This window comes from Oncorhynchus kisutch, linkage group LG16, assembly GCF_002021735.2.
Source record: "Oncorhynchus kisutch isolate 150728-3 linkage group LG16, Okis_V2, whole genome shotgun sequence".
Taxonomy (NCBI): domain Eukaryota; kingdom Metazoa; phylum Chordata; class Actinopteri; order Salmoniformes; family Salmonidae; genus Oncorhynchus; species Oncorhynchus kisutch.
In genome coordinates, this window is record NC_034189.2 from 35,712,623 (window position 1) to 35,734,991 (window position 22,369).

The 22,369-nt window shown below is 42.3% G+C and overlaps 1 protein-coding gene across 1 annotated transcript; it reads left to right on the forward strand.

Moving 5' to 3' along the window:
• Positions 1-1,157: 1,157 nt before the first annotated feature.
• Positions 1,158-18,157, forward strand: LOC109906851 (trifunctional purine biosynthetic protein adenosine-3-like). The gene is made up of 6 exons (XM_031792281.1): positions 1,158-1,320; positions 1,685-1,859; positions 2,082-2,193; positions 8,140-8,308; positions 17,166-17,438; positions 17,716-18,157. Exons 2-6 carry the CDS (start codon positions 1,783-1,785, stop codon positions 17,877-17,879), a joined length of 795 nt encoding a protein of 264 aa, XP_031648141.1. The 5' UTR covers positions 1,158-1,320; positions 1,685-1,782; the 3' UTR covers positions 17,880-18,157.
• Positions 18,158-22,369: the final 4,212 nt, after the last annotated feature.

A 22,369-nucleotide genomic window follows, 5' to 3' on the forward strand; every position in this document is an offset into this window, starting at 1 on the left:
TGGCTGGAAGAAGGGATCCTGCTTTTTGTCAAATTAACGTAAAAATGTTTTTTCTTTTCTTCATTTAAGCAAACCTTAACCTAATTATCCTAGCCTGCTGTTTAAGTTCTCCTAACCTGTCGTAAAAAAGTAACATCTGACGTTAATTTGACAATTTATCCCTTCTAGCTATGACCTTCCAGGGGCACGTTCAGCAGGATCGAACATTCATATAGAAATATGCTATGTAGATCAAACATGCTTCTCTAATATGTAGAATAAGAAAGCACATTGGCTCTATTCACACATTTCTATCTGCAACGTTAGATAACTGAACATTGCTCCAGTAAGATGGGAGATAGAACTGGTTATTGATTGGGGCAAAGGCATGCCCTCCACTTCTTCAACCCCAAAATTGTCCATCTACAACAGTGATAGCAAACTTTGATGTGGGTGGGGATCAACAAAACATTTTAAGTAATTTTGATGGGCACAGTAGCTCAAGGGTTTGCATACCTTGGGATGCCCATCCCTGAGCTACAATGTCTTTCAGGCAAATGAAACGCATACAGTATTCAAGGGGTTGTACATGTTAGTCCCCCCCCCCAACTTGTTTCTACTGTCATTAGCACGCTGATACATGTGTCACCCACATTAAAAAATAATAATCCAAATTGCAGTTTTTAATGGGTCCCTACACAGAATGGGCTCTTGCACAATGACAACTAATTGGAGACAGATTTTTATGGGTGGCCGTGTCCCTACCAATGTGACATTTGAATGGGTGATTTAAGTGCTAGGCCCCAGCAAAATCCTTCACAGCAGCCTGGTGATGAGGCCTTGGGTAAGGTCCTGCACCGTAGGTCAATTTTCACATGCAATTAAATAGCTTCCTTTATGGATTATAAATTAAAAGTGATTTGAGAAGCTGTTTGATTTGCTGTTGCTGTTAGTGCCCCTGGGTTGAATTCAATAGGGTGCAATGTTCTGAAGGTTGCAGATAGAAATTTATTGAATAGAGCTGACAAGTTTCTTTATTCTACATGACAGAGAAGTATGTCTGTAATATAGAATTTATTTTTATATCAAAGTTCCATGATGTCTTAATGAGCACCTTCCTGGTTCGATGATGTGATTTGATCACATGTGCATGTTTTGTGATTGGTTCTTCCATCTACCTGTCATTCAGTTGCCATGGCAGAGCGGGTGCTAGTGATTGGCAGTGGTGGGCGGGAACACACCCTGGCATGGAAGCTGGCACAGTCACCACACATCCAGGGGGTCCTGGTTGCACGGGGAATGCTGCTGGCACCGCCAACTGTGGAAAGATCTCCAACTCTGGTGAGAAGGACACATAACTGTTTTGAATATCATGATCTGTCTGGGGTCTTTTATGATCACACACCATCCTGGCTCAGTTCTGTAAGGAGCATAGCGTGGGGCTGGTGGTGGTAGGGCCCGAGGTGCCTCTGGCAGCAGGTGAGTGGCACACATCCTTATCTTCCCCATTTCATATTCAGCCATCTGAAACAGTACAGGTACAAAGGAATTGCCAAGTTTCCAGTCATCTTAAATAAGAATTTGTTATTGATTGCCTTTAAATATATAATTATTATCAATACACTATACATATAATTATTTTCATTTTCTCCCATTCTCTGGTCCCTTTCTCCCTCGTTCTAATCTCATCTGCACCTCCCCCCAGGCATGGTAGATGACCTGCAAGCGGCGGGGGTCCAGTGTTTCGGCCCTTCGTGGAAGGCTGCCCAGTAGGAGGCAAGTAAGAGTTTCTCCACGGCCTTTATGGACCGCCACGGCCTCCCCACAGCCCACTGGTGCTCCTTCACTGACCCCCAGGAGGCCTGCAGCTACATCCTCACGTTAGTACTGGGCAGTGCTAGGGGGGAGTGTTGGAGGGAGAGAGGTCATGTTCATTAGGGCACACCATAGGAAAATTATTTGCAACGGAAAAGTGTTTCTAATTGGACTAGTCCAGGTAGTCTGTCCCGGTTTGAGTCTGCTCGCTGTGTGTCATCTTAACACTGTGTCATTGAATTTCTACCCATCTCCTGAACTGAAATATAATTAACCCCTGACCCCAGGGCCAGTTTTCCTGCTCTGGTGGTGAAGGCCAGTGGCCTGGCTGCAGGGAAGGGTGTCATTGTGGCCAAGGACCAGGAGGAGGCCTGCCAGGCTGTGCTGGACATAATGAAGGTATAGTTTCAAAGTGACCCAAGGTCAGTTTAGCATTTCCCACCCTAATAGTTAAGGCTATGATTCCGAGAGGGTATGCTGTATCTGTGGGCACTCACAGTAGGTGGAGTAGAAAGGTTTGCATTAGAGGTTGACCGATTAGGATTTTTCAACGCCTATACCGACTTATTGGAGGACCAAAAAAAACCGATGCCTTTTATTTTTTTATGTTTATATATATATATATGTGTGTAATAATAACAGTTGCAACAATACTGAATTAACCCTTAAATTTTTTTTTTTACTTAATATAATACATAAAATCAATTTAGTCTCAAATAAATAATAAAACATTCAATTTGGTTTAAATAATGCAAAAACACCGTGTTGGAGAAGAAAGCAAAAGTGCAATATGTGCCATGTAAAAAAGCTAACGTTTAAGAGCCTTGCTCAGAACATATGAAAGCTGGTGGTTCCTTTTAACATGAGTCTTCAATATTAACAGTATTAACATTCAATATTAACAGTTTTAGGCTGTAGTTATTATAGGAGTTTTGACGCTTCGATTATTTCTCTCTTATACCATTTGTATTTAATATACCTTTGACTATTGGATGTTCTTATAGGCACTTTAGTATTGCCAGGCTAATCTTGGGAGTTGATAGGCTTGAAGTCATAAACAGCGCTGTGCTTCAAGCATTGCTAAGAGCTGCTGGCGAACGAAGGAAAGTGCTGTTTGAATGAATGCTTACGAGCCTGCTGCCGCCTACCACCGCTCAGTCAGACTGCTCTGTCAGATCATAGACGTAATTATAATATAATAAACATACAGAAATACGAACCTTGGGTCATTAATATGGTCAAATCCGGGAAACTATCATTTCGAAAACAAAACGCTTATTCCTTCAGTGAAATACAGAACCGTTCTGTATTTTATCGAGCAGTTGGCAACCCTAAGTCTAAATATTGCTGTTACATTGCACAACCTTCAATGTTATGTCATAATTATGTAAAATTCTGGGAAATTAATGGTCTTTATTAGGAAGAAATGGTCTTCACACAGTTCGCAACGAGCCAGGCGGCCCAAACTGCAACATACAGTCATGGCCAAAAGTTTAGAGAATGACACAAATGTCTTTAGAAATGTTTGTCAGATGTTGCTATGGAATACTGAAGTATAATTACACGCATTTCAATATTTGCTGTGTTGACCATTCTTTTTCAAGACCTCTGCAATCCACCCTGGCATGCTGTCAATTAACTTCTGGGCCACATCCTGACTGATGTTAGCCCATTCTTGCATAATCAATGCTTGGAGTTTGTCAGAATTTGTGGGTTTTTTGTTTGTCCACCTGCCTCTTGAGGATGGACCACAAGTTCTCAATGCGATTAAGGTCTGGGGAGTTTCCTGGCCATGGACCCAAAATATTGATGTTTTGTTCCCTGAGCCACTTAGTTTTCACTTTTGCCTTATGGCAAGGTGCTCCATCATGCTGGAAAAGGCATTGTTCGTCACCAAACTGTTCCTGGATGGTTGGGAGAAGTTGCTCTCTGAGAATATGTTGGTACCATTCTTTATTCATGGCTGTGTTCTTAGGAAAAATTGTGAGTGGGCCACTCCCTTGGCTGAGAAGCAACCCCACACATGAATGGTTTCAGGATGCTTTACTGTTGGCATGACACAAGACTGATGGTAGCGATCACCTTGTCTTCTCTGGACAAGATTTTTCCCGGATGCCCCAAACAATCGGAAAGGGGATTCATCAGAGAAAATGACTTTACCCCAGTCCTCAGCAGTCCAATCCCTGTATCTTTTGCAGAATATCAGTCTGTTCCTGATGTTTTTCCTGGAGAGAAGTGGCTTCTTTGCTGCCCTTCTAGACACCAGGCCATCCTCAAAGTCTTTGCCTCACTGTGCGTACAGATTAGAGGTCGACCGATTATGATTTTTCAACGTGATACCAATTATTGGAGGACCAAAAAAGCCAATACCGATTCATTGGCCAATTAATTTTTTAATTTGTAATAATGACAATTACAACAATAATGAATTAACACTTATTTTAACTTAATATAAAACATCAATAAAATAAATTTAGCCTCAAATAAATAATGAAACATGTTCAATTTGGTTTAAATCATTGATAGAGGAATTCTAAATTCCTATATGTTTTGTAGCCAAAACCAAATTCACACTCTTATCTATTTCATAATAAGTTGTAAGTTTATCATTTTGCATGAATTAGCAAGAGACCAGTCTTAAAGGCAAGTTCAGCATTTATTCTTGATGAGTACTGACCCAAAATACAAAGAACATTACATTTTAAAGAGAGAACATAAAATGACGTCATCAGTTTCACACACTCTCTCCGATCCCCACAATAGCACAGTATCTTCAGGTCTGGAGATCTTCTTCTACTCCCCTCATAAAACAACATTCCAATCTGTCTAAAATATATACTTTTCTCCACTAATGGAACACCAAACAAACATTCTTATCTGTCTGAAAAGATATATCATCCCTCTCCCTTAAACCCGCAAGGTACAGACAATTAATTTATTTTACTTACATTTTCAGTAACAGCTTAACCAAGAACCCATACATTTCATACCATAACATAATAGTATTATAATAAATGGTTCTATGTAAACAAATGTATACATAATGAATCATTTCAACTATAATTTCCTCCAAAAATAATGCAAAAACAAATTGTTGGAGAAGAAAATATGTGCCATGTAAAAAAGCTAACGTTTAAGTTCCTTGCTCAGAACATGAGAACATATGAAAGTTGGTGGTTCCTTTTAACATGAGACTTCAATATTCCAAGGTAAGAGGTTTTAGGTTGTAGTTAATATAGTATTTATAGGACTATTTCTCTCTATACCATTTGTATTTCAAATACCTTGACTATTGGATGTTCTTATAGGCACTATAGTATTGCCAGTGTAACAGTATAGCTTCCGTCCCCCTCCTTGCCCCTCCCTGGGCTTGAACCAGGAACACATCGACAACAGCCACACTCGAAGCATCGTTACCCATCGCTCCACAAAAGCCGCGGGCAAATTAGTTCGCAATGAGCCAGGCAGCCCAAACTTGCATATACCCTGACTCTGCGTGCAATGAACGCAAGAGAAATGACACAATTTCACCTGGTTAATATTGCCTGCTAAACTGGATTAGTATTTATAACTAGTGATTATGATTGATTGTTTTTTATAAGATAAGTTTAATGCTAGCTAGCAATTTACCTTGGCTTCTAGAGCATTGGACTAGTTAACTGTGCGTTTGCAAGATTGGAACCCCTGAGCTGACAAGGTGAAAATCTGTCGTTCTGCCCCTGAACAAGGCAGTTGACCCACAGTTCCTAGGCAGTTATTGAAAATAAGAATGTGTTCTTAAGGTCACTGTTATGAAAACATAGGACACTAAAGAGGCCTTTCTACTGACTCTGAAAAACACCAAAAGAAAGATGCCCAGGGTCCCTGCTCATCTGCGTGAATGTGCCTTAAGCATGCTGCAAGGAGGCATGAGGACTGCAGATGTGGCCAGGGCAAAAAATTGCAATGTCCGTACTGTGAGACATCTAAGACGGCGCTACAGCGAGACAGGGCGGACAGCTGATCATCCTTGCAGTGGCAGACCACATGTAACAACACCTGCACAGGATCGGTACATCCGAACATCACACCTGCGGGACAGGTACAGGATGGCAACAACTGCCCGAGTTACACCAGGAAAGCAAAATCCCTCCCTCCATCAGTGCTCAGACTGTCTGCAAAAGGCTGAGAGAGGCTGGACTGAGGGCTTGTTGGCCTGTTGTAAGGCAGGTCCTCACCAGAGATCACCGGCAACAACGTCGCCTTAGGGCACAAACCCACCGTTGCTGGACCAGACATGACTGGCAAAAAGTGCTCTTCACTGACGAGTTGCGGTTTTATCTCACCAGTGGTGATGCTCGGATTCGCATTTATCGTCGAAGGAATGAGCATTACACCGAGGCCTGTACTCTGGAGTGGGATCGATTTTTGGAGATGGAGGGTCCGTCATGGTCTGGGGCGGTGTGTCACAGCATCATCAGACTGATCTTGTTGTCATTGCAGGCAATCTCAACGCTGTGCGTTTCAGGGAAGACATCCTCCTCCCTCATGTGGTACCCTTCCTGCAGGCTCATCCTGACATGACCCTCCAGCATGACAATGCCACCAGCCATACTGCTCGTTCTGTGCGTGATGTTATGTTCATATAAATATTTACACATGTTCAATTTGCTGAAAATAAGTGAGGTTACTTTTTTAATTTTTTATGTATTGCTGTGTGCATCTATCATGTATGGACTGTTTGAAAATGTGAGTCACATTTTATATTTAGTGTAATCCAGTTTGGGAACACTTGCCCTAGCCTACCTCCTTACAGCTGCGGTTCAGTCACCCTGTGACGCCGCTTGTACACAAAATAGTTTGTCAGTTGTCACCGTAGCCTAGGCTATTGCAAATCTAAGTAAGACACAGACAGGTTGTCTAGCCATTTCATGTTTTTGTCAGGAGGGGAGTTATTTAGGAAAGCAAAATGTAGACTACACAGCATATCAAAAAAGCAAGACACAGGCAGTCGATAGCAATTTTATGTTTTTTTATTCATTGCAAACATTGGCTAAACAAGAGGCAGACTGTTGCCTATATGGCAGCATAAATATAAAGATTATATCACACAAATGGTAATTGTTATGCCCTGATGCAATGTGTCTTGCTTATGCTATTGCAAATCCATTACAATAGACAGCAGTTAGTAGCATATATATATATACATACACACACACACACAGTATTTTTTTGTAATGTTTGTTCAAATCGCAGTTGTTCAGAAATTAGGAGGAGAGGCTGCATCATCAAATTGGTTGTGTGTTCAAAAGAGGGTGAGTAAAGAGGAAATGTGAATGTGTAAAATAACATGTGCAGAACATGATTTGAATCCTTAGATTTGAGAAATAAGTTTCCAGGGGGGTGGGGGTGAAAACTGTGTTTGTAGCCTGTCCTAAATTATACTGAACAAAAATATAAATGCAACAATTTCAAAGATTTACAGAGTTACAGTTCATTATAAGGAAATTATACATTCATTAGGCCTTATTCTATGCATCACATGACGGGGCAGGAGTGCAGCCATGGGTTGGCCTTGGAGCCAGGCCGAGCCAATCAGAATGTTTCCCCCCCCCCCACAAAAGGCTTTATTAATACTCCTCAAGAGCCCCCACTTCCCCTCAGATGATCCCACAGGTGTTGTAGCTGGATGTGGAGGTCCTGGGCTGGCGTGGTTACATGTGGTCTGCGCTTGTGAGGCCGGTTGGACGTACTGCTAAATTCTCTAAAACGACATTGGAGTCAGTTTATGGTAGAGAAATTAACAACAGCTCTGGTGGACATTCCTGCAGTCATCATGCCAATTGCATGCTCCCTCAACTTAAGATGTCTGTGGAATTGTGTTGTGACAAAACTGCACATTTTTAAGGTGGCCTTCTATTGTCCCAGCCCAAGGTGCACCTGTGTAATGATCATGCTTTTTAATCATCTTCTTGATATGCACACCTGTCAGGTAGAGGGAGGTCTTGGCAAAGGAGAAATGCTCACAAACAGGGATGTAAGCAAACATTTTAGAGAAATCATATTTTTGTGCGTCTGGAAAAGTTCTGGGATTAAAAAATAAATAAATCAGCTCATGGAACATGGGACCAACACTTTGCTGTCATATTTTTATTCAGTGCAGATTGTCTGTTACATTGTTCCACACAAGGATACTGGTCCTTAATCTGTGCCTATTAGGACAACTCTGATCTTGCCTGAATCATGTTCAAAAGGACAAACTGTACCTAAACATTTTGCAGTGGGAAAACAGAAATTCCAGTATTACATCCCTGTTTTACTCTGAATCAAAATATTTTCTTCCTACTGAATGTGACCCTGTTCCAGGTGCTGATGCCCTTGCTGAAGAGTGACCTGTACGAAGTGCTCCAGAGCACTCTGCAGGGGAAGTTGGCATCCAGCGCCCCTGTGTGGCACCAGGACAGCTCTGCAGTTACTGTGGTCATGGCCAGCCCTGGCTACCCTGGCTCCTATAAGAAAGGTGTCGCAATCACAGGTAGGTATGCGTCTGTCAATTTCTACTCAACTGGCGTGTATTCATTAGTAACACCGTTGCAAAGCATTTCCATTGGACAAGTTCAGGTAGGTCCCTCCGTTTGCCTCTGTTTTCTTTGGTTGGTTCCCTTTCGATATTCTCGTTTGGAACAGATCTGCTGTTAGGTCTGTTGTTCAGTATCAGTTTCAACTATCAACTAATTAAATAACTTCAACCAGGTTTCCATCCAACATTTAATGTGAGTAAAGTACATGTTCGATAAAAAATGTCACGACGGGCCTGATGGAAATGGCACATTTGTCAGAGAACTTTCCAAATGTCGGCAAACTAAATGCGCTACGCAAGGTGGGATACTCTTGTGTCGGTAAAATGTGTTACGTGAGAAATGGTGGTGGAAGTCGAAAGCTTACGTACACATAGGTTGGAGTCATTAAATTCGGTTAGGACATCTACTTTGTGCATGACACAAGTAATTTTTCCAACAATTGTTTAGAGACAGATTATTTCACTGTATCACAATTCCAGTGGGTCAAAAGTTTACATACACTAAGTTGACTGCCTTTAAACAGCTTGGAAAATTCCAGAAAATTATGTCCATGGCTTTAGATAGGCTAATTGAAATCATTTGAGTCCATTTGAAGTGTACCTGTCGATGTATTTCAAGGCCTACCTTCAAGCTCAGTCCCTCTTTGCTTGACATCATGGGAACATCAAAAGAAATCAGCCAAGACCTCAGAAGAAAAAATTTAGACCTCCACAAGTCTGGTTCATCCTTGGGAGCAATTTCCAAATTCCTGAAGGTACCACGTTCATCTGTACAAACGATAGTACGCAACTATAAACACCATGGGACCGCGCATCCGTCATACCACTCAGGAAGGAGACGTGTTCTGTCTCCTAGAGATGAACATACTTTTGTGCGAAAAGTGCAAATCAATCCCAGAACAACAGCAAATTACCTTGTGAAGATGCTGTATGAAACGGGTACAGAAATATCTATATCCGCAGTAAAACGAGTCCCATATCGACATAACCTGAAAGGCCGCTCAGCAAGGAAGATGCCACTGCTCCAAAACTGCCATTAAAAAAGCCAGACTACGGTTTGCAACTGCACATGGGGCCCAAGATTGTACTTTTTGGAGAAATGTCCTCTGGTCTGATGAAACAAAAATAGAACTGTTTGGCCATAATGACTATTGTTATGTTTGGAGAAAAATGGGGAGGCTTGCAAGCCGAAGAACACCATCCCAACCGTGAAGAACAGGGGTGGCAGCATCATGTTGTGGGGGTGCTTTGCTACAGGAGGAACGGATGTACTTTGCAAAATAGATGGCATCATGAGGTAGGAACATTTTTGTGGATATATTGAAGCAACATCTCAAGACATCAGTCAGGAAGTTAAAGCTTGGTCGCAAATGGGTCTTCCAAATGGACAATGACCCCAAGCATACTTCCGAAGTTGTGGCAAAATGGCTTAAGGTCAACAGAGTCAAGGTATTGGAGTGGCCATCACAAAGCCCTGACCTCATATCTACAGGAAATTTGTGGGCAGTACTGAAAAAGCATGTGCGAGAAAGGAGGCCTATACAAACCTGACTCAGTTACACCAGCTCTGTCAGGAGGAATGGGCCAAAATTCACCCAACTTATTGTGGGAGGCTACTCTAAACGTTTGACCCAAGTTAAACAATTTAAAGGCAATGCTACCAAATACTAATTGAGTGTATGTAAACGTCTGACCCACTGGGGATGTGATGGAAGTAATAATAGCCGACATAAATCATTCTCTTCTATTATTCTGACATTTCACATTCTTAAAATAAAGTGGTGATCCTAAGACGGAATTTTTACTAGGGTTAAATGTCTGGAATTGTGAACACTGAGTTTAAATGTATTTGGCTAAGGTGTATGTAAACTTCCGACCTCAACTGTATGTATACACACAGACGCTACCGTTCAAAAGTTTGGGGTCACTTTGAAATGACCTGGTTTGTCCATTAAAATAACATCAAATTGATCAGAAATACAGTGTAGACATTGTTCTTGTTGTAAATTTACTATTGTAGCTGGAAACGGCAGATTTATTTTTCTGAATATCTACATGGGCATACAGAGGCCCATTAGCAGCAACCATCACTCCTGTGTTCCAATGGCACGTTGTGTTAGCTAATCCAAGTTTATCATTTTAAAAGGCTAATTGACCATTTGAAAACCGTTTTGCAATTATGTTAGCACAGTTGTAAACAAAACTATTCTGATTTAAAGAAGCAATAAAACTGGCCTAGTTAGAGTAGTTTAGACTAGTTGAGTAGCTGGAGCATCAGTATTTGTGGGTTCAAAATGGCCAGAAGCAAAGGACTTTCTTCTGAAACTTGTCAGTCTTATCTTGTTCTGAGAAATTAAGGCTATTCCATGCGAGAAATTGCCAAGAAACTGAAGTTGTGCTGTGTACTACTCCCTTCACAGAACATAGCAAATTGTCTCTAACCAGAATAGAAAGAGTGGGAGGCCCCAGAAACAGACACCTCAAGTCCTCAACTAGCAGCTTTAAATTAAATGACTAAGCAACAATGTAGACATAAATTCTTCCAAACAAGCTATTGTCCAATGGATTGATGATCATATTATGAGCAATAAGATCTTCTCTTTTAGTCTACAAACGGTGTCAGTGGAGGAGGTGTTAAACCTATTGAAGTCATTACCTGATGGTAAATCTACAGGTTATGGTCTTAGGGAAAAAATGTTGCTTCGCTGTGCTGCTCCCCAGATTGCAGTTCCACTGAGATACATATTTAATTGGTCACTGGAAAAGGGGTTGTTTGCAAATGTATGGAAGCATGCGAAACTGTGTCCTATTCCGAAAGACTGCAAAGAACCCATTACTCCTGCCAATAGTCTACCAATTAGTCTACTCCCTACACTCAGTAAGATATTGGAGGGTATTGTGAGTAGACAAATGTGGGAGTATATGGAAAAGAATGATCTGATTACAGCCAATCAGCATGCTTATCGCAAAAACCATTCCACTACCACTGCATTGGTTGACATAACTGACCAGTGGCTCAATGCTATGGATAATGGCAGGTTTGTAGGTGTACTATTTTTAGATTTCAGTGCAGCATTTGATTTAGTGGATCATTAAATTATTTTGACAAAATTAATGCATTATGGTTTTAAGGAGGTAGCATTGAATTGGATACAGTCATATCTAACTGACAGGAAACAGTCCACCTATATCAATGGTTCATTTTCTTCCCCTAATGTGTTAAACTGTGGAATACCGCAGGGCAGCTGCCTTGGGCCACTTCTCTACTTAATATACACCAACGACCTTCCCTATGCCTTGGTTGAAACTCAAGCTACTATATTTGCAGATGATACTACAATTTATGCAGCAAGACAATCGGTTCAACAGGTACAGCAAGCTTTGCAAGGAGATTTGGAGATTATCAGGAAATGGCTTTGCCAAAACAAACTTGCTTTAAACACCAAGAAAACCAAAGTTATGTTGGTCTGTTCAACTAGGAAAAGGCCAAAACAGCATGGGATACAATTAAGTATGGGAGGAGTACAAATTGAAGAAGTGGCAGAAACCAAACTACTGGGAGTGCAGCTAGACAACTGCTTATCATGGTCGTCTCAAATAACTAATCTATGTAAAATAAAATATTAAAACAGCATGCATAATCAGAAGGATAGCTAAATATTTACCAGGGAAAATCCTTCAGCAAATAACACAGGCATTGGTTGAGAGTCAAGTGAGCTATTGTTCGGTGGTCTGGGGAAATGCATCATCTAGTGAAGTTAGGAGGCTGCTGAATGCACAGAATAAAGCAGCAAGGATTGTTTTAAGGTGGAGATATGGTTCTTCTGTTGCAGTCATGCGCAGTGTTCTTGGTTGGTCATCAATCGACAAGATAATTGAAAAAAATATGCTTATCTTATTTTATAATATACATCATTTAAAACGGTTCTATTCACAATGGTATTCAGTTGGTAAGAGAAGACCATCCGTAAATACTAGGAATAGATTGTCCACCATCTATGCGTTATCCAGACAGAAAAAATAAATGGGCAAAATAACATTTCATTTAGAGCAATAAAGAAATGGAATAAATTAACTGAGCAAACTAGAAACCTTTCAATATATAAGTTTAAACATTTATTTTAAAACAATTTAAATATAGTATATAGAAATGTTGTGGGACTATAGTAGATGAAACTCCAAGTGGGCTGTCATGTGCCTTTTACTGCTGCAGAGATGGTTATCCTTCTAGCAGGTTCTTCCATCTCCAAAGAAGAACTCTGGAGCTCTGTCAGAGAGACCATTAGGTTCTTGGTCACCTCCCTGACCATGGCCCTTCTCTCCCGATTGCTCAGTTTGGCCAGGTAGCCAGCTCTAGGAAGAGTCTTGGTGGTTCCAAACTTCTTACATTTTTGAATTTTACCCCCTTATTTTTGAATTTTACCCCCTTTTCTCCCCAATTTCGTGGTATCCAATTGTTAGTAGTTAATATCTTGTCTCATCGCTACAACTCCCGTACGGGCTCGGGAGAGACGAAGGTTGAAAGACATGCGTCCTCCAAAACCCAACCAAGCCGCACTGCTTCTTAACACAGCGCGCATCCCACCCAGAAGCCAGCCGCACCAATGTGTCAGAGGAAACACCGTGCCTGGTGACCTGGTTAGCGCGTACTGTGCCCGACCCGCCACAGGAGTCGCTCATTTTTTGGTACCCTTCCCCAGATCTGTGCCTCGACACACATTTGTCTCTGAGCTTTACAGACAATTCCTTAAACCTCATGGCTTGGTTTGTGTTCTGACCTGCACTGTCAAATGTTGGACCTTTTTTATAGAGACAGGTATGTGCCAATCAATTGAATTTACCATAGGTGGACACCAATCCAGTTGTAGAAGCATCTCAAGGATGATCAATGGAAACAGGATGCACCTGAGCTCAATTTCGAGTATCATAGCAAAGGGTCTGAATACTTATGTAGATACGGAATTTCAGTGTGTTTGTAGTAATTTTGCTGAAATTTCTAAACCTGTTTTTTGCTTTGCCATTGAGGTATTGTGTGTAGATTGAGGGGGAATAAATTATTTCATCCATTTAAGAATAAGGCTGTAATGAAACAATTTGGAAAAAGGTACGGTCTCTGAATACGCTCCCGAAATGCACTGTACAAACAATTATCTGTAAGGTCTCTCAGTCGAGCAGTGAATTTCAAACACCGATTTAACCACACAGACCAGTGAGGTTTTCCTCGCAAAGAATGGTATCTATTGGTAGATGAAAAAAAAGCAGACATTGAATATCCCTTTGAGCATGGTGAAGTTATTAATTTCACTTTGGATTGTGTATCAATATGCCAATTCACTATAAATTTAGTGGCGTCGTTCCAAACTCAGTTGACGGAGAGGAAGAAAACTGCTCACGGATTTCAGCAAGAGGCCAATGGTGACTTAAAAACGGTTAGAATTTAATGGCTGTGATGGGAGAACTGAGGATGGATCAACATTGTAGTTATTACTCCACAATACTAACCTAATTGACAAAGTGCAAATAAGGAAGCATGTACAGAATAAAAATATTCCAAAGGCACTAAAGTACTGCAAAAAATGTTGCAAAGAAATACAACTTTTTCTCCTGAATACAAAGTGCTATGTTTGGACAATCAATACAACACACGGAGTACCACTCTCCCATATTTTCAAGCATATCCAGATAGCAGATGTTCTGAAAGAGCTGCAAAACCTGGACCTGTACAAATCAGCTGGGCTTGACAATCTGGACCCTCTATTTCTGAAACTATCTGCCACCATTGTCGCAACCCCTATTACCAGCCTGTTCAACCTCTCTTTCATATCGTCTGAGATCCCCAAGGATTGGAAAGCTGCCGCAGTCATCCCCCTCTTCAAAGGGGGAGACACCCTGGACCCAAACTGTTACAGACCTATATCCATCCTGCCCTGCCTATCTAAGGTCTTCGAAAGCCAAGTCAACAAACAGGTCACTGACCATCTCGAATCCCACCGCACCTTCTCCGCTGTGCAATCTGGTTTCCGAGCCGGTCACGGGTGCACCTCAGCCACACTCAAGGTACTCAACAATATCATAACCGCCATCGATAAAAGACAGTACTGTGCAGCCGTCTTCATCGACCTTGCCAAGGCTTTCGACTCTGTCAATCACCATATTCTTATCGGCAGACTCAGGAGCCTCGGTTTTTCGGATGACTGCCTTGCCTGGTTCACCAATTACTTTGCAGACAGAGTTCAGTGCGTCAAATCGGAGGGCATGCTGTCTGGTCCTCTGGCAGTCTCTATGGGGGTGCCACAGGGTTCAATTCTCGGGCCGACTCTTTTCTCTGTGTATATCAATGATGTTGCTCTTGCTGCGGGCGATTCCCTGATCCACCTCTACGCATACGACACCATTCTATATACTTTCGGCCCGTCTTTGGACACTGTGCTATCTAACCTCCAAACAAGCTTCAATGCCACACAACACTCCTTCCGTGGCCTCCAACTGCTCTTAAACGCTAGTAAAACCAAATGCATGCTTTTCAACCGGTCGCTGCCTGCACCCGCATGCCCGACTAGCATCACCACCCTGGATGGTTCGGACCTAGAATATGTGGACGTCTATAAGTACCTAGGTGTCTGGCTAGACTGCAAACTCTCCTTCCAGACTCATATCAAACATCTCCAATCGAAAATCAAATCAAGAGTCGGCTTTCTATTCCGCAACAAAGCCTCCTTCACTCACGCCGCCAAGCTTACCCTAGTAAAACTGACTATCCTACCGATCCTCGACTTCGGCGATGTCATCTACAAAATGGCTTCCAACACTCTACTCAGCAAACTGGATGCAGTTTATCACAGTGCCATCCGTTTTGTCACTAAAGCACCTTATACCACCCACCACTGCGACTTGTATGCTCTAGTCGGCTGGCCCTCGCTACATATTCGTCGCCAGACCCACTGGCTCCAGGTCATCTACAAGTCCATGCTAGGTAAAGCTCCGCCTTATCTCAGCTCACTGGTCACGATGGCAACACCCATCCGTAGCACGCGCTCCAGCAGGTGTATCTCACTGATCATCCCTAAAGCCAACACCTCATTTGGCTTTCGTTCCAGTACTCTGCTGTCTGTGACTGGAACGAATTGCAAAAATCGCTGAAGTTGGAGACTTTTATCTCCCTCACCAACTTCAAACATCAGCTATCTGAGCAGCTAACCGATCGCTGCAGCTGTACATAGTCTATTGGTAAATAGCCCACCCTTTTTCACCTACCTCATCCCCATACTGTTTTTATTTATTTACTTTTCTGCTCTTTTGCACACCAATATCTCTACCTGTACATGACCATCTGATCATTCATCACTCCAGTGTTAATCTGCAAAATTGTAATTATTTGCCTACCTCCTCATGCCTTTTGCACACATTGTATATAGACTCCCCCTTTGTTTTCTACTGTGTTATTGACTTGTTAATTGTTTACTCCATGTGTAACTCTTTGTTGTCTGCTCACACTGCTATGCTTTATCTTGGCCAGGTCGCAGTTGCAAATGAGAACTTGTTCTCAACTAGCCTACCTGGTTAAATAAAGGTGAAATAAAAAAATAAATAAAAATATTGGTACCCATGTTATGGGTATGCTTGTAATTGTTAAGGACTGGGGAGTTTTTCAGGATAAAAATAAATGGAATGGATCTAAGCACAGGCAAAATCCTAGAGGAAAACCTGGTGGTCTGCTTTCCACCAGACACTGAAAGATAAAATCACCCTTCAGCAGAACAATAACCAAAAACACAAGGCCAAATCTACACTGGCTTGCTTACCAAAGGGTTTCTAACCTTTTTAGAGCATGACAGCTACTTTTTTGAGAGGGGTGGTTTAAATGGGCACTTTCTCTCCTCCTCCCCCCTGCAACTCTCCCTGGGTCCTTGGTGTACAAGGGAAAGTAATGCAATATTTTCTGTCAATATACCTGGTAAAATAATGGTTAATAAACAACTCTAAGGGGGGCCCTATAAAATCCCAGATTTTTTCTTCTATTTTCCCAAATTATTTTCTCACTTTATTAATCACTCTTAAAATTACAATTGTTCATGGAGAACAACGCAGTTCGATATTCTGAGTCCATGTCGATGCTTAAATAAAAAAATACAAAAACCTATTTTCCCTTTTTAAATTGCGCATCTGGCCTCTTTTTATTACACATTTAGCAAGTGAGGAATATGACAGTTTAGCGACGGTTCTGTGCTGTTCATGACAGTTTGCAAATAAGATACAAATTATATATTTACTCATGATATACTTCTGCCAGGTAAGCCTACTTTGCAGTTAATTGAGAAGGTTTTAGGGAAACCTAAAACCCACAAGACAGTTATCGTGTAAACATGGAGCGATAAACAAACACACGAATCCACACAGACCGATGCAAATAATTTGCATATGCTGTGTTTGGCTTTTTAAGCCAATAGTGGCAAACCAGGGGTGGGATAATGTCAATGTTGCGTTCATTAGATGATAGCTGTGAGCTTGCGGTGCCTGAGTTGTTTGCGGTGGAACCTGAAAATTGCATCTACTTTAAGAATTGTTTGGCGAGCTACTCCTAGGTGGGCTGCGAGCTACTGGTGGCTCGCGATTGACCTGTTGGGGACCCCTGCTGTAGTCCATTGTTAAAGGGATAGTTCACCCAAATTTCAACAGATGGTCGTTACTGTGAAAGTTGTCTAAGTAGAGCCTACGTGTAGAATTGCAGTTAAGTGGATACTAGTACCCCATAGCTAATTGCAGTTAGGTTTTTAATCTGTATACCAGTGCCTTAAGTGTGTGTGTGTGTCAGGCACCAACCTGCAGGCACTGATGGAGCAGGCCAAGAGAACGTCCAGCTCAGCAGAAATCGTGGTGGTAACCTCCAACCGGCCGGGGGTCTTGGGCCTCAAAAGAGCCTCTTTGGCCGTCATTCAGACACGGGTGATTGACCATAAGCTGTACGGTAGCCGAGCAGAGTTTGACGGCACCATTGACCGCATGCTGGAGGAATTTGACGTGGAGGTGGTGTGTCTCGCTGGCTTCATGAGGATCCTCACAGGGTCCTTCGTCAGAAAATGGAACGGTAGGACCACCCAGCTTTGTGTGTGCACCAATAGTAGTTTTATGTGTGTTTTACTTGTGATGTCACTGTATCACAGAAACAGTGACTTGTTCCAAAAAAGCATTCTTTAAATTCACTTGCTCTCCCTTGAAGTTACATGGGTTAAGGAATGCTTTTTGAAATCCCTCAGAGCATCGGATTGACCTTTTTTTGATCAAGCTGGACTGGAGCGTGTTTGGGTATGCTTTCATTCTATTAAAAATGCGTGTGTTTGAATAATATATTTTATGTGTTGTAGGAAAACTGCTTAACATCCATCCATCCCTGCTGCCCTCCTTCAAGGGGGTGAATGCCCAGAAACAGGCTCTGCAGGCGGGGGCACGGGTCACTGGCTGCACCGTCCATTTTGTGGCTGGAAGTACTGTACTCGGAACAGATCCTGCCTCCGCTCACCAATACTAACCATAACCAGATGTTATAAAAATTAGCTCGGATCAGATCTTAAAGCCAAACTTATCCTGTGTTTCCTGGTCCACTGCAGAACATGGTTGAATTTTTTTTATTTTTCGAAAAATGGATGCACATTTAGTTTGTTATCCATAGCTTGAGATCGAAAAGGCTTTATTTAGAAACCCCTCACCCCTAGGGTTAAGCACAAGCTCAGATTTCTCTGATACAGGTTTACGTTAGGTGGAATTCTAGCCATATCGCCTACACCTATCCAGTCCTTTCAGATACAGTGGGGCAAAAAAGTATTTAGTCAGTCACCAATTGTGCAAGTTCTCCCACTTAAAAAGATGAGAGGCCTGTAATTTTTATCATAGGTACACTTCAACTATGACAGACAAATTGAGAAAAAGAAATCCAGAAAATCACATTGTAGGATTTTTTATGAATTTATTTGCAAATTATGGTGGAAAATAAGTATTTGGTCAATAACAAAAGTTTATCTCAATACTTTGTTATATACCCTTTGTTGGCAATGACAGAGGTCAAACGTTTTCTGTAAGTCTTCACAAGGTTTTCACACACTGTTGCTGATATTTTGGCCCATTCCCCCATGCAGATCTCCTATAGAGCAGTGATGTTTTGGGGCTGTTGCTGGGCAACACAGACTTTCAACTCCCCCCCAAGATTTTCTATGGGGTTGAGATCTGGAGACTGGCTAGGCCACTCCAGGACCTTGAAATGCTTCTTGCGAAGCCACGGGCGGTGTGTTTGGAATCATTGTCGTGCTGAAAGACCGAGCCACGTTTCATCTTCAATTCCCTTGCTGTTTTCACTCAAAATCTCACGTTACATGGCCCCATTCATTCTTTCCTTTACACGGATCAGTCGTCCTGGTCCCTTAGCAGAAAAACAGCCCCAAAGCATGATGTTTCCACCCCATGCTTCACAGTAGGTATGGTGTTCTTTGGATGCAACTCAGCATTCTTTGTCCTCCAAACATGTCAAGTTGAGTTTTTAGCAAAAAGTTCTATTTTGATTTCATCTGACCATATGACGTTCTCCCAATCTTCTTCTGGATCATCCAAATGCTCTCTATCAAACTTCAGACGGGCCTGGACATGTACTGGCTTAAGCAGGTGGACACGTCTGGCACTGCATGATTTGAGTCCCTGGCGGCGTAGTGTGTTACTGATGGTAGGCTTTGTTACTTTGGTCCCAGCTCTCTGCAGGTCATTCACTAGGTCCCCCCGTGTGGTTCTTGGATTTTTGCTCACCGTCCTTGTGATCATTTTGACCCCACGGGTCAGATCTTGCGTGGAGCCCCAGATCGAGGGAGATTATCAGTGGTCTTGTATGTCTTCCATTTCCTAATAATTGCTCCCACAGTTGATTTCTTCAAGCCAAGCTGCTTACCTATTGCAGATCCAGTCTTCCCAGCCTGGTGCAGGTCTACAATTTTGTTTCTGGTGTCCTTTGGCAGCTCTTTGGTCTTGGCCATAGTGGAGTTTGGAGTGTGACTGTTTGAGGTTGTGGACAGGTGTCTTTTCTACTGATAACAAGTTCAAACATGTGCCATTAATACAGGTAACGAGTGGAGGACAGAGGAGCCTCTTAAAGAAGAAATTACAGGTCTGTGAGAGCCAGACATCTTGCTTGTTTGTAGGTGACCAAATACTTATTTTCCACCATAATTTGCTGTGTACCTATGATGAAAATTACAGGCCTCTCTCATCATTTTAAGTGGGAGAGCTTGCACAATTGGTGGCTGACTAAATACTTGTTTGCCCCACTGTACATAAGTCCCTAGGGTTAGAGGCTAGGGGTTGTTCAGGGACAGGACCGTAGACTTGGATGACGCATCTTTTGCATCTGTCCCATTATGGTGTCAGAGCACGGGCAGTGCCATTGAGGTCATCTCCATTTTGAAGTGAAGTTCTACTACTGAACGGGTGCATACCTGGAGTGTGTTGTTTAAACAGGTATAAAGCCAATGTTTGTGATTTACTGCCACCTACAGTTATGGAATGTTTTATCACAAGTATAATTCACTGGCTGATCTCATGATGGATGGAATTATGTGATCCTTTTTTCCTTCCTTTAACACATAGGAAGTCTCACCCAGTTGACTACTTCGAAATGGCGATGCTCATGCTAAAACAGGCTTTTGGGCACAGAGTTGTCTATGGACAGGACTTAAATATTTCCCTGCCTTCTCAACCATAGGAAGAGGTTGATGCCAGTGCCATCATTGCTCAGGAGGCAGTGTCTGTGTTGATGAATGATACTGAGGAGAGCCTATCAGATCGCATCCGGGAGGCGGAGCACCGGGCCTTCTCTGCTGCCCTGGAGCTGGTGGCCGCGGGTGGCGTGAGCCTGGGGGATGACAGACGCATTGTCTGGAACCCAAACGCACAGAGCTAAACCTCACCACAGTACCACCACACCCTGGCCCCCACCGCCAAAATACCTTACCCCCTTACCTCAGAATACATTGGTCCCCACCTAAAAGCAGTGGCTCTACTGACCTGTGTAGTAAATGGATTGCCTTAGTGTAAGCAATGTCTCCCAAAAATCAACCTCTTATTGTTTATAATAGATATTTGATTCTAAAGTCCCTCCCTCATCTCTGGTAGCCACAAACTGGTTTATTCCCGATACATTCCTTGTGCCATTGCTACAATGTCAAAATAACTCATTCCCCTTGCACACATTCCATGGGTACTATTATGTAAGAATGTTACAGTAGTACTTGAACAATGATTTTTGGTATATCCTCGAGACATTGCATGACGAGTCAACCTATATTGTTCGCTATGCCAGCTGGGCAAGTCATTGTAGTATGATTATCATGAAGTGAGTCAAGGTTGTTCTCTGCATATACTTAGAGAAAATGCCCAAACTGCTATTTCTGCATGCCCTTTCATTAAACTTGCACTGTTGAACACCTTTCTTTAGTAGTTTATCGGCAAACCAGTAAGACTTCTTCGTTAGACTTAACATGCAATAAATGTATATTGAAATGTAACGAAAGGCTTATGACAGTCTTCCCTGCAAACCAGGTTGCACACAACATTCCCTTGTTACAACTGAAAACATTGAATTAACAAATTACCTTTCTCTAGCTCCGCTATACTTTATCTGCACTCCTCCTTGGTGTAGGCATTGGTTAGGATTTTCCACCCTTTACACTAGTCATTTCAAATTTATAAAGGAGAGTGAAGTGTACACTTCAGGAGAAAGGACGCAGACCTGGGCCACATTGAGCATCCCTTGATGTAATCACCAATTAAAAATGACTGGAAAGGTGAAAGCTATGTGGTGAAACACTTGTTCACCTATCCAATCAGTTATTACGTTAAGGCATGCCCTTGATTTCTCAAGTAGTCTTTTCTCGATTCCTCTCATCTCCTCAAAGCACAAGCTCCGACAAATGCATTTTAAGGAGGTGAGGGCAGAATACTAACCGGGATAATTGCGAATGAGCCCTGGAAATGTTGCTCCGTTGAGGTTATGTTATTCCATGAGGGGATTCGATTAATTCCTCGGGTAAACCTGGTTAGCGTTGATTGCCTCCCAGGCGGGCTTGAGCCAGGTGCTTCGTTTTGGCCCACGGCGAAGTTGGCTCAACACAAAAGTGATGTCCCCTTCAAATGAGTAGATTCTTCTATTTTAGCCACACACACGTTGCATAAAATCGAGCACACAGCCATGTAATCCCCATAGACAAACATTGGCAGTAGATTGGCCTTACTGAAGAGCTCACTGACTTAACATGGCACCGTCATAGGATGCCACTTTTCCAACAAGTCAGTTCATAAAATGTTTGCCCTGCTAGAGCTGCCCTGGTCAACTACCACGATGTGGTAGGCCACACAAGCTCCCAGAACAGAACCGCTGTAGTGCATAAAAATTGACTGTGCTCTGTTGCGGCACCCACTACCGAGTTCCAAACTTTCTCGAAGCAACGTCAGCACAAGAACTGTTCGTCGGGAGCTCCTTTTCCAAGCAGCCGCACAAGCCCAATATCACCATGCGCAATGCCAACTGGAGTGGTAAAACTCACTGCCATTGGACTGGGGAGCCGTAAAAACACATCCTCTGGCAGTCCGACGGCCTTCTAAAGGCAATTACTTCAACTTTCGTAGAGATCGCATTCACCATAAAAGCTAGCCAATTTCAACTCTGGTCTTAACATTATTTGAACAGCATGTTACACCAGCCTTAAAGTGTGGGTCGCGACGTGTCAGCGTAAATGTATAATTGTTTAATTATTTAATGGAATTGATTTGGCCAAGTGCATCTGCGCGCTCTGTTTGGTGCGCTTTCTGCTTAAGCAGCGGTCTCTGCTCAGTTTGGCAGCTGTGTGAGAGGGAGGTATCCTTCACGGTTTTGTTAGAGTTGCGTAAATTCGAATCTGGTATCAGGATAAATATAACGATGAGTCACCGATTGTATACTATGTATTTTTTATTAGCTAAGCAATAAATGGCAAATGCAACTTT

Coding starts and splice junctions, on each gene's coding strand:
- LOC109906851 (XM_031792281.1), top strand. CDS start 1,783: ATGGACCGCCACGGCCTCCCCACAGCCCACTGGTGCTCCTTCACTGAC. Junction 1,860..2,081: donor GCCTGCAGCTACATCCTCAC/GTTAGTACTGGG, acceptor CCCTGACCCCAG/GGCCAGTTTTCCTGCTCTGG. Junction 2,194..8,139: donor CTGTGCTGGACATAATGAAG/GTATAGTTTCAA, acceptor ACCCTGTTCCAG/GTGCTGATGCCCTTGCTGAA.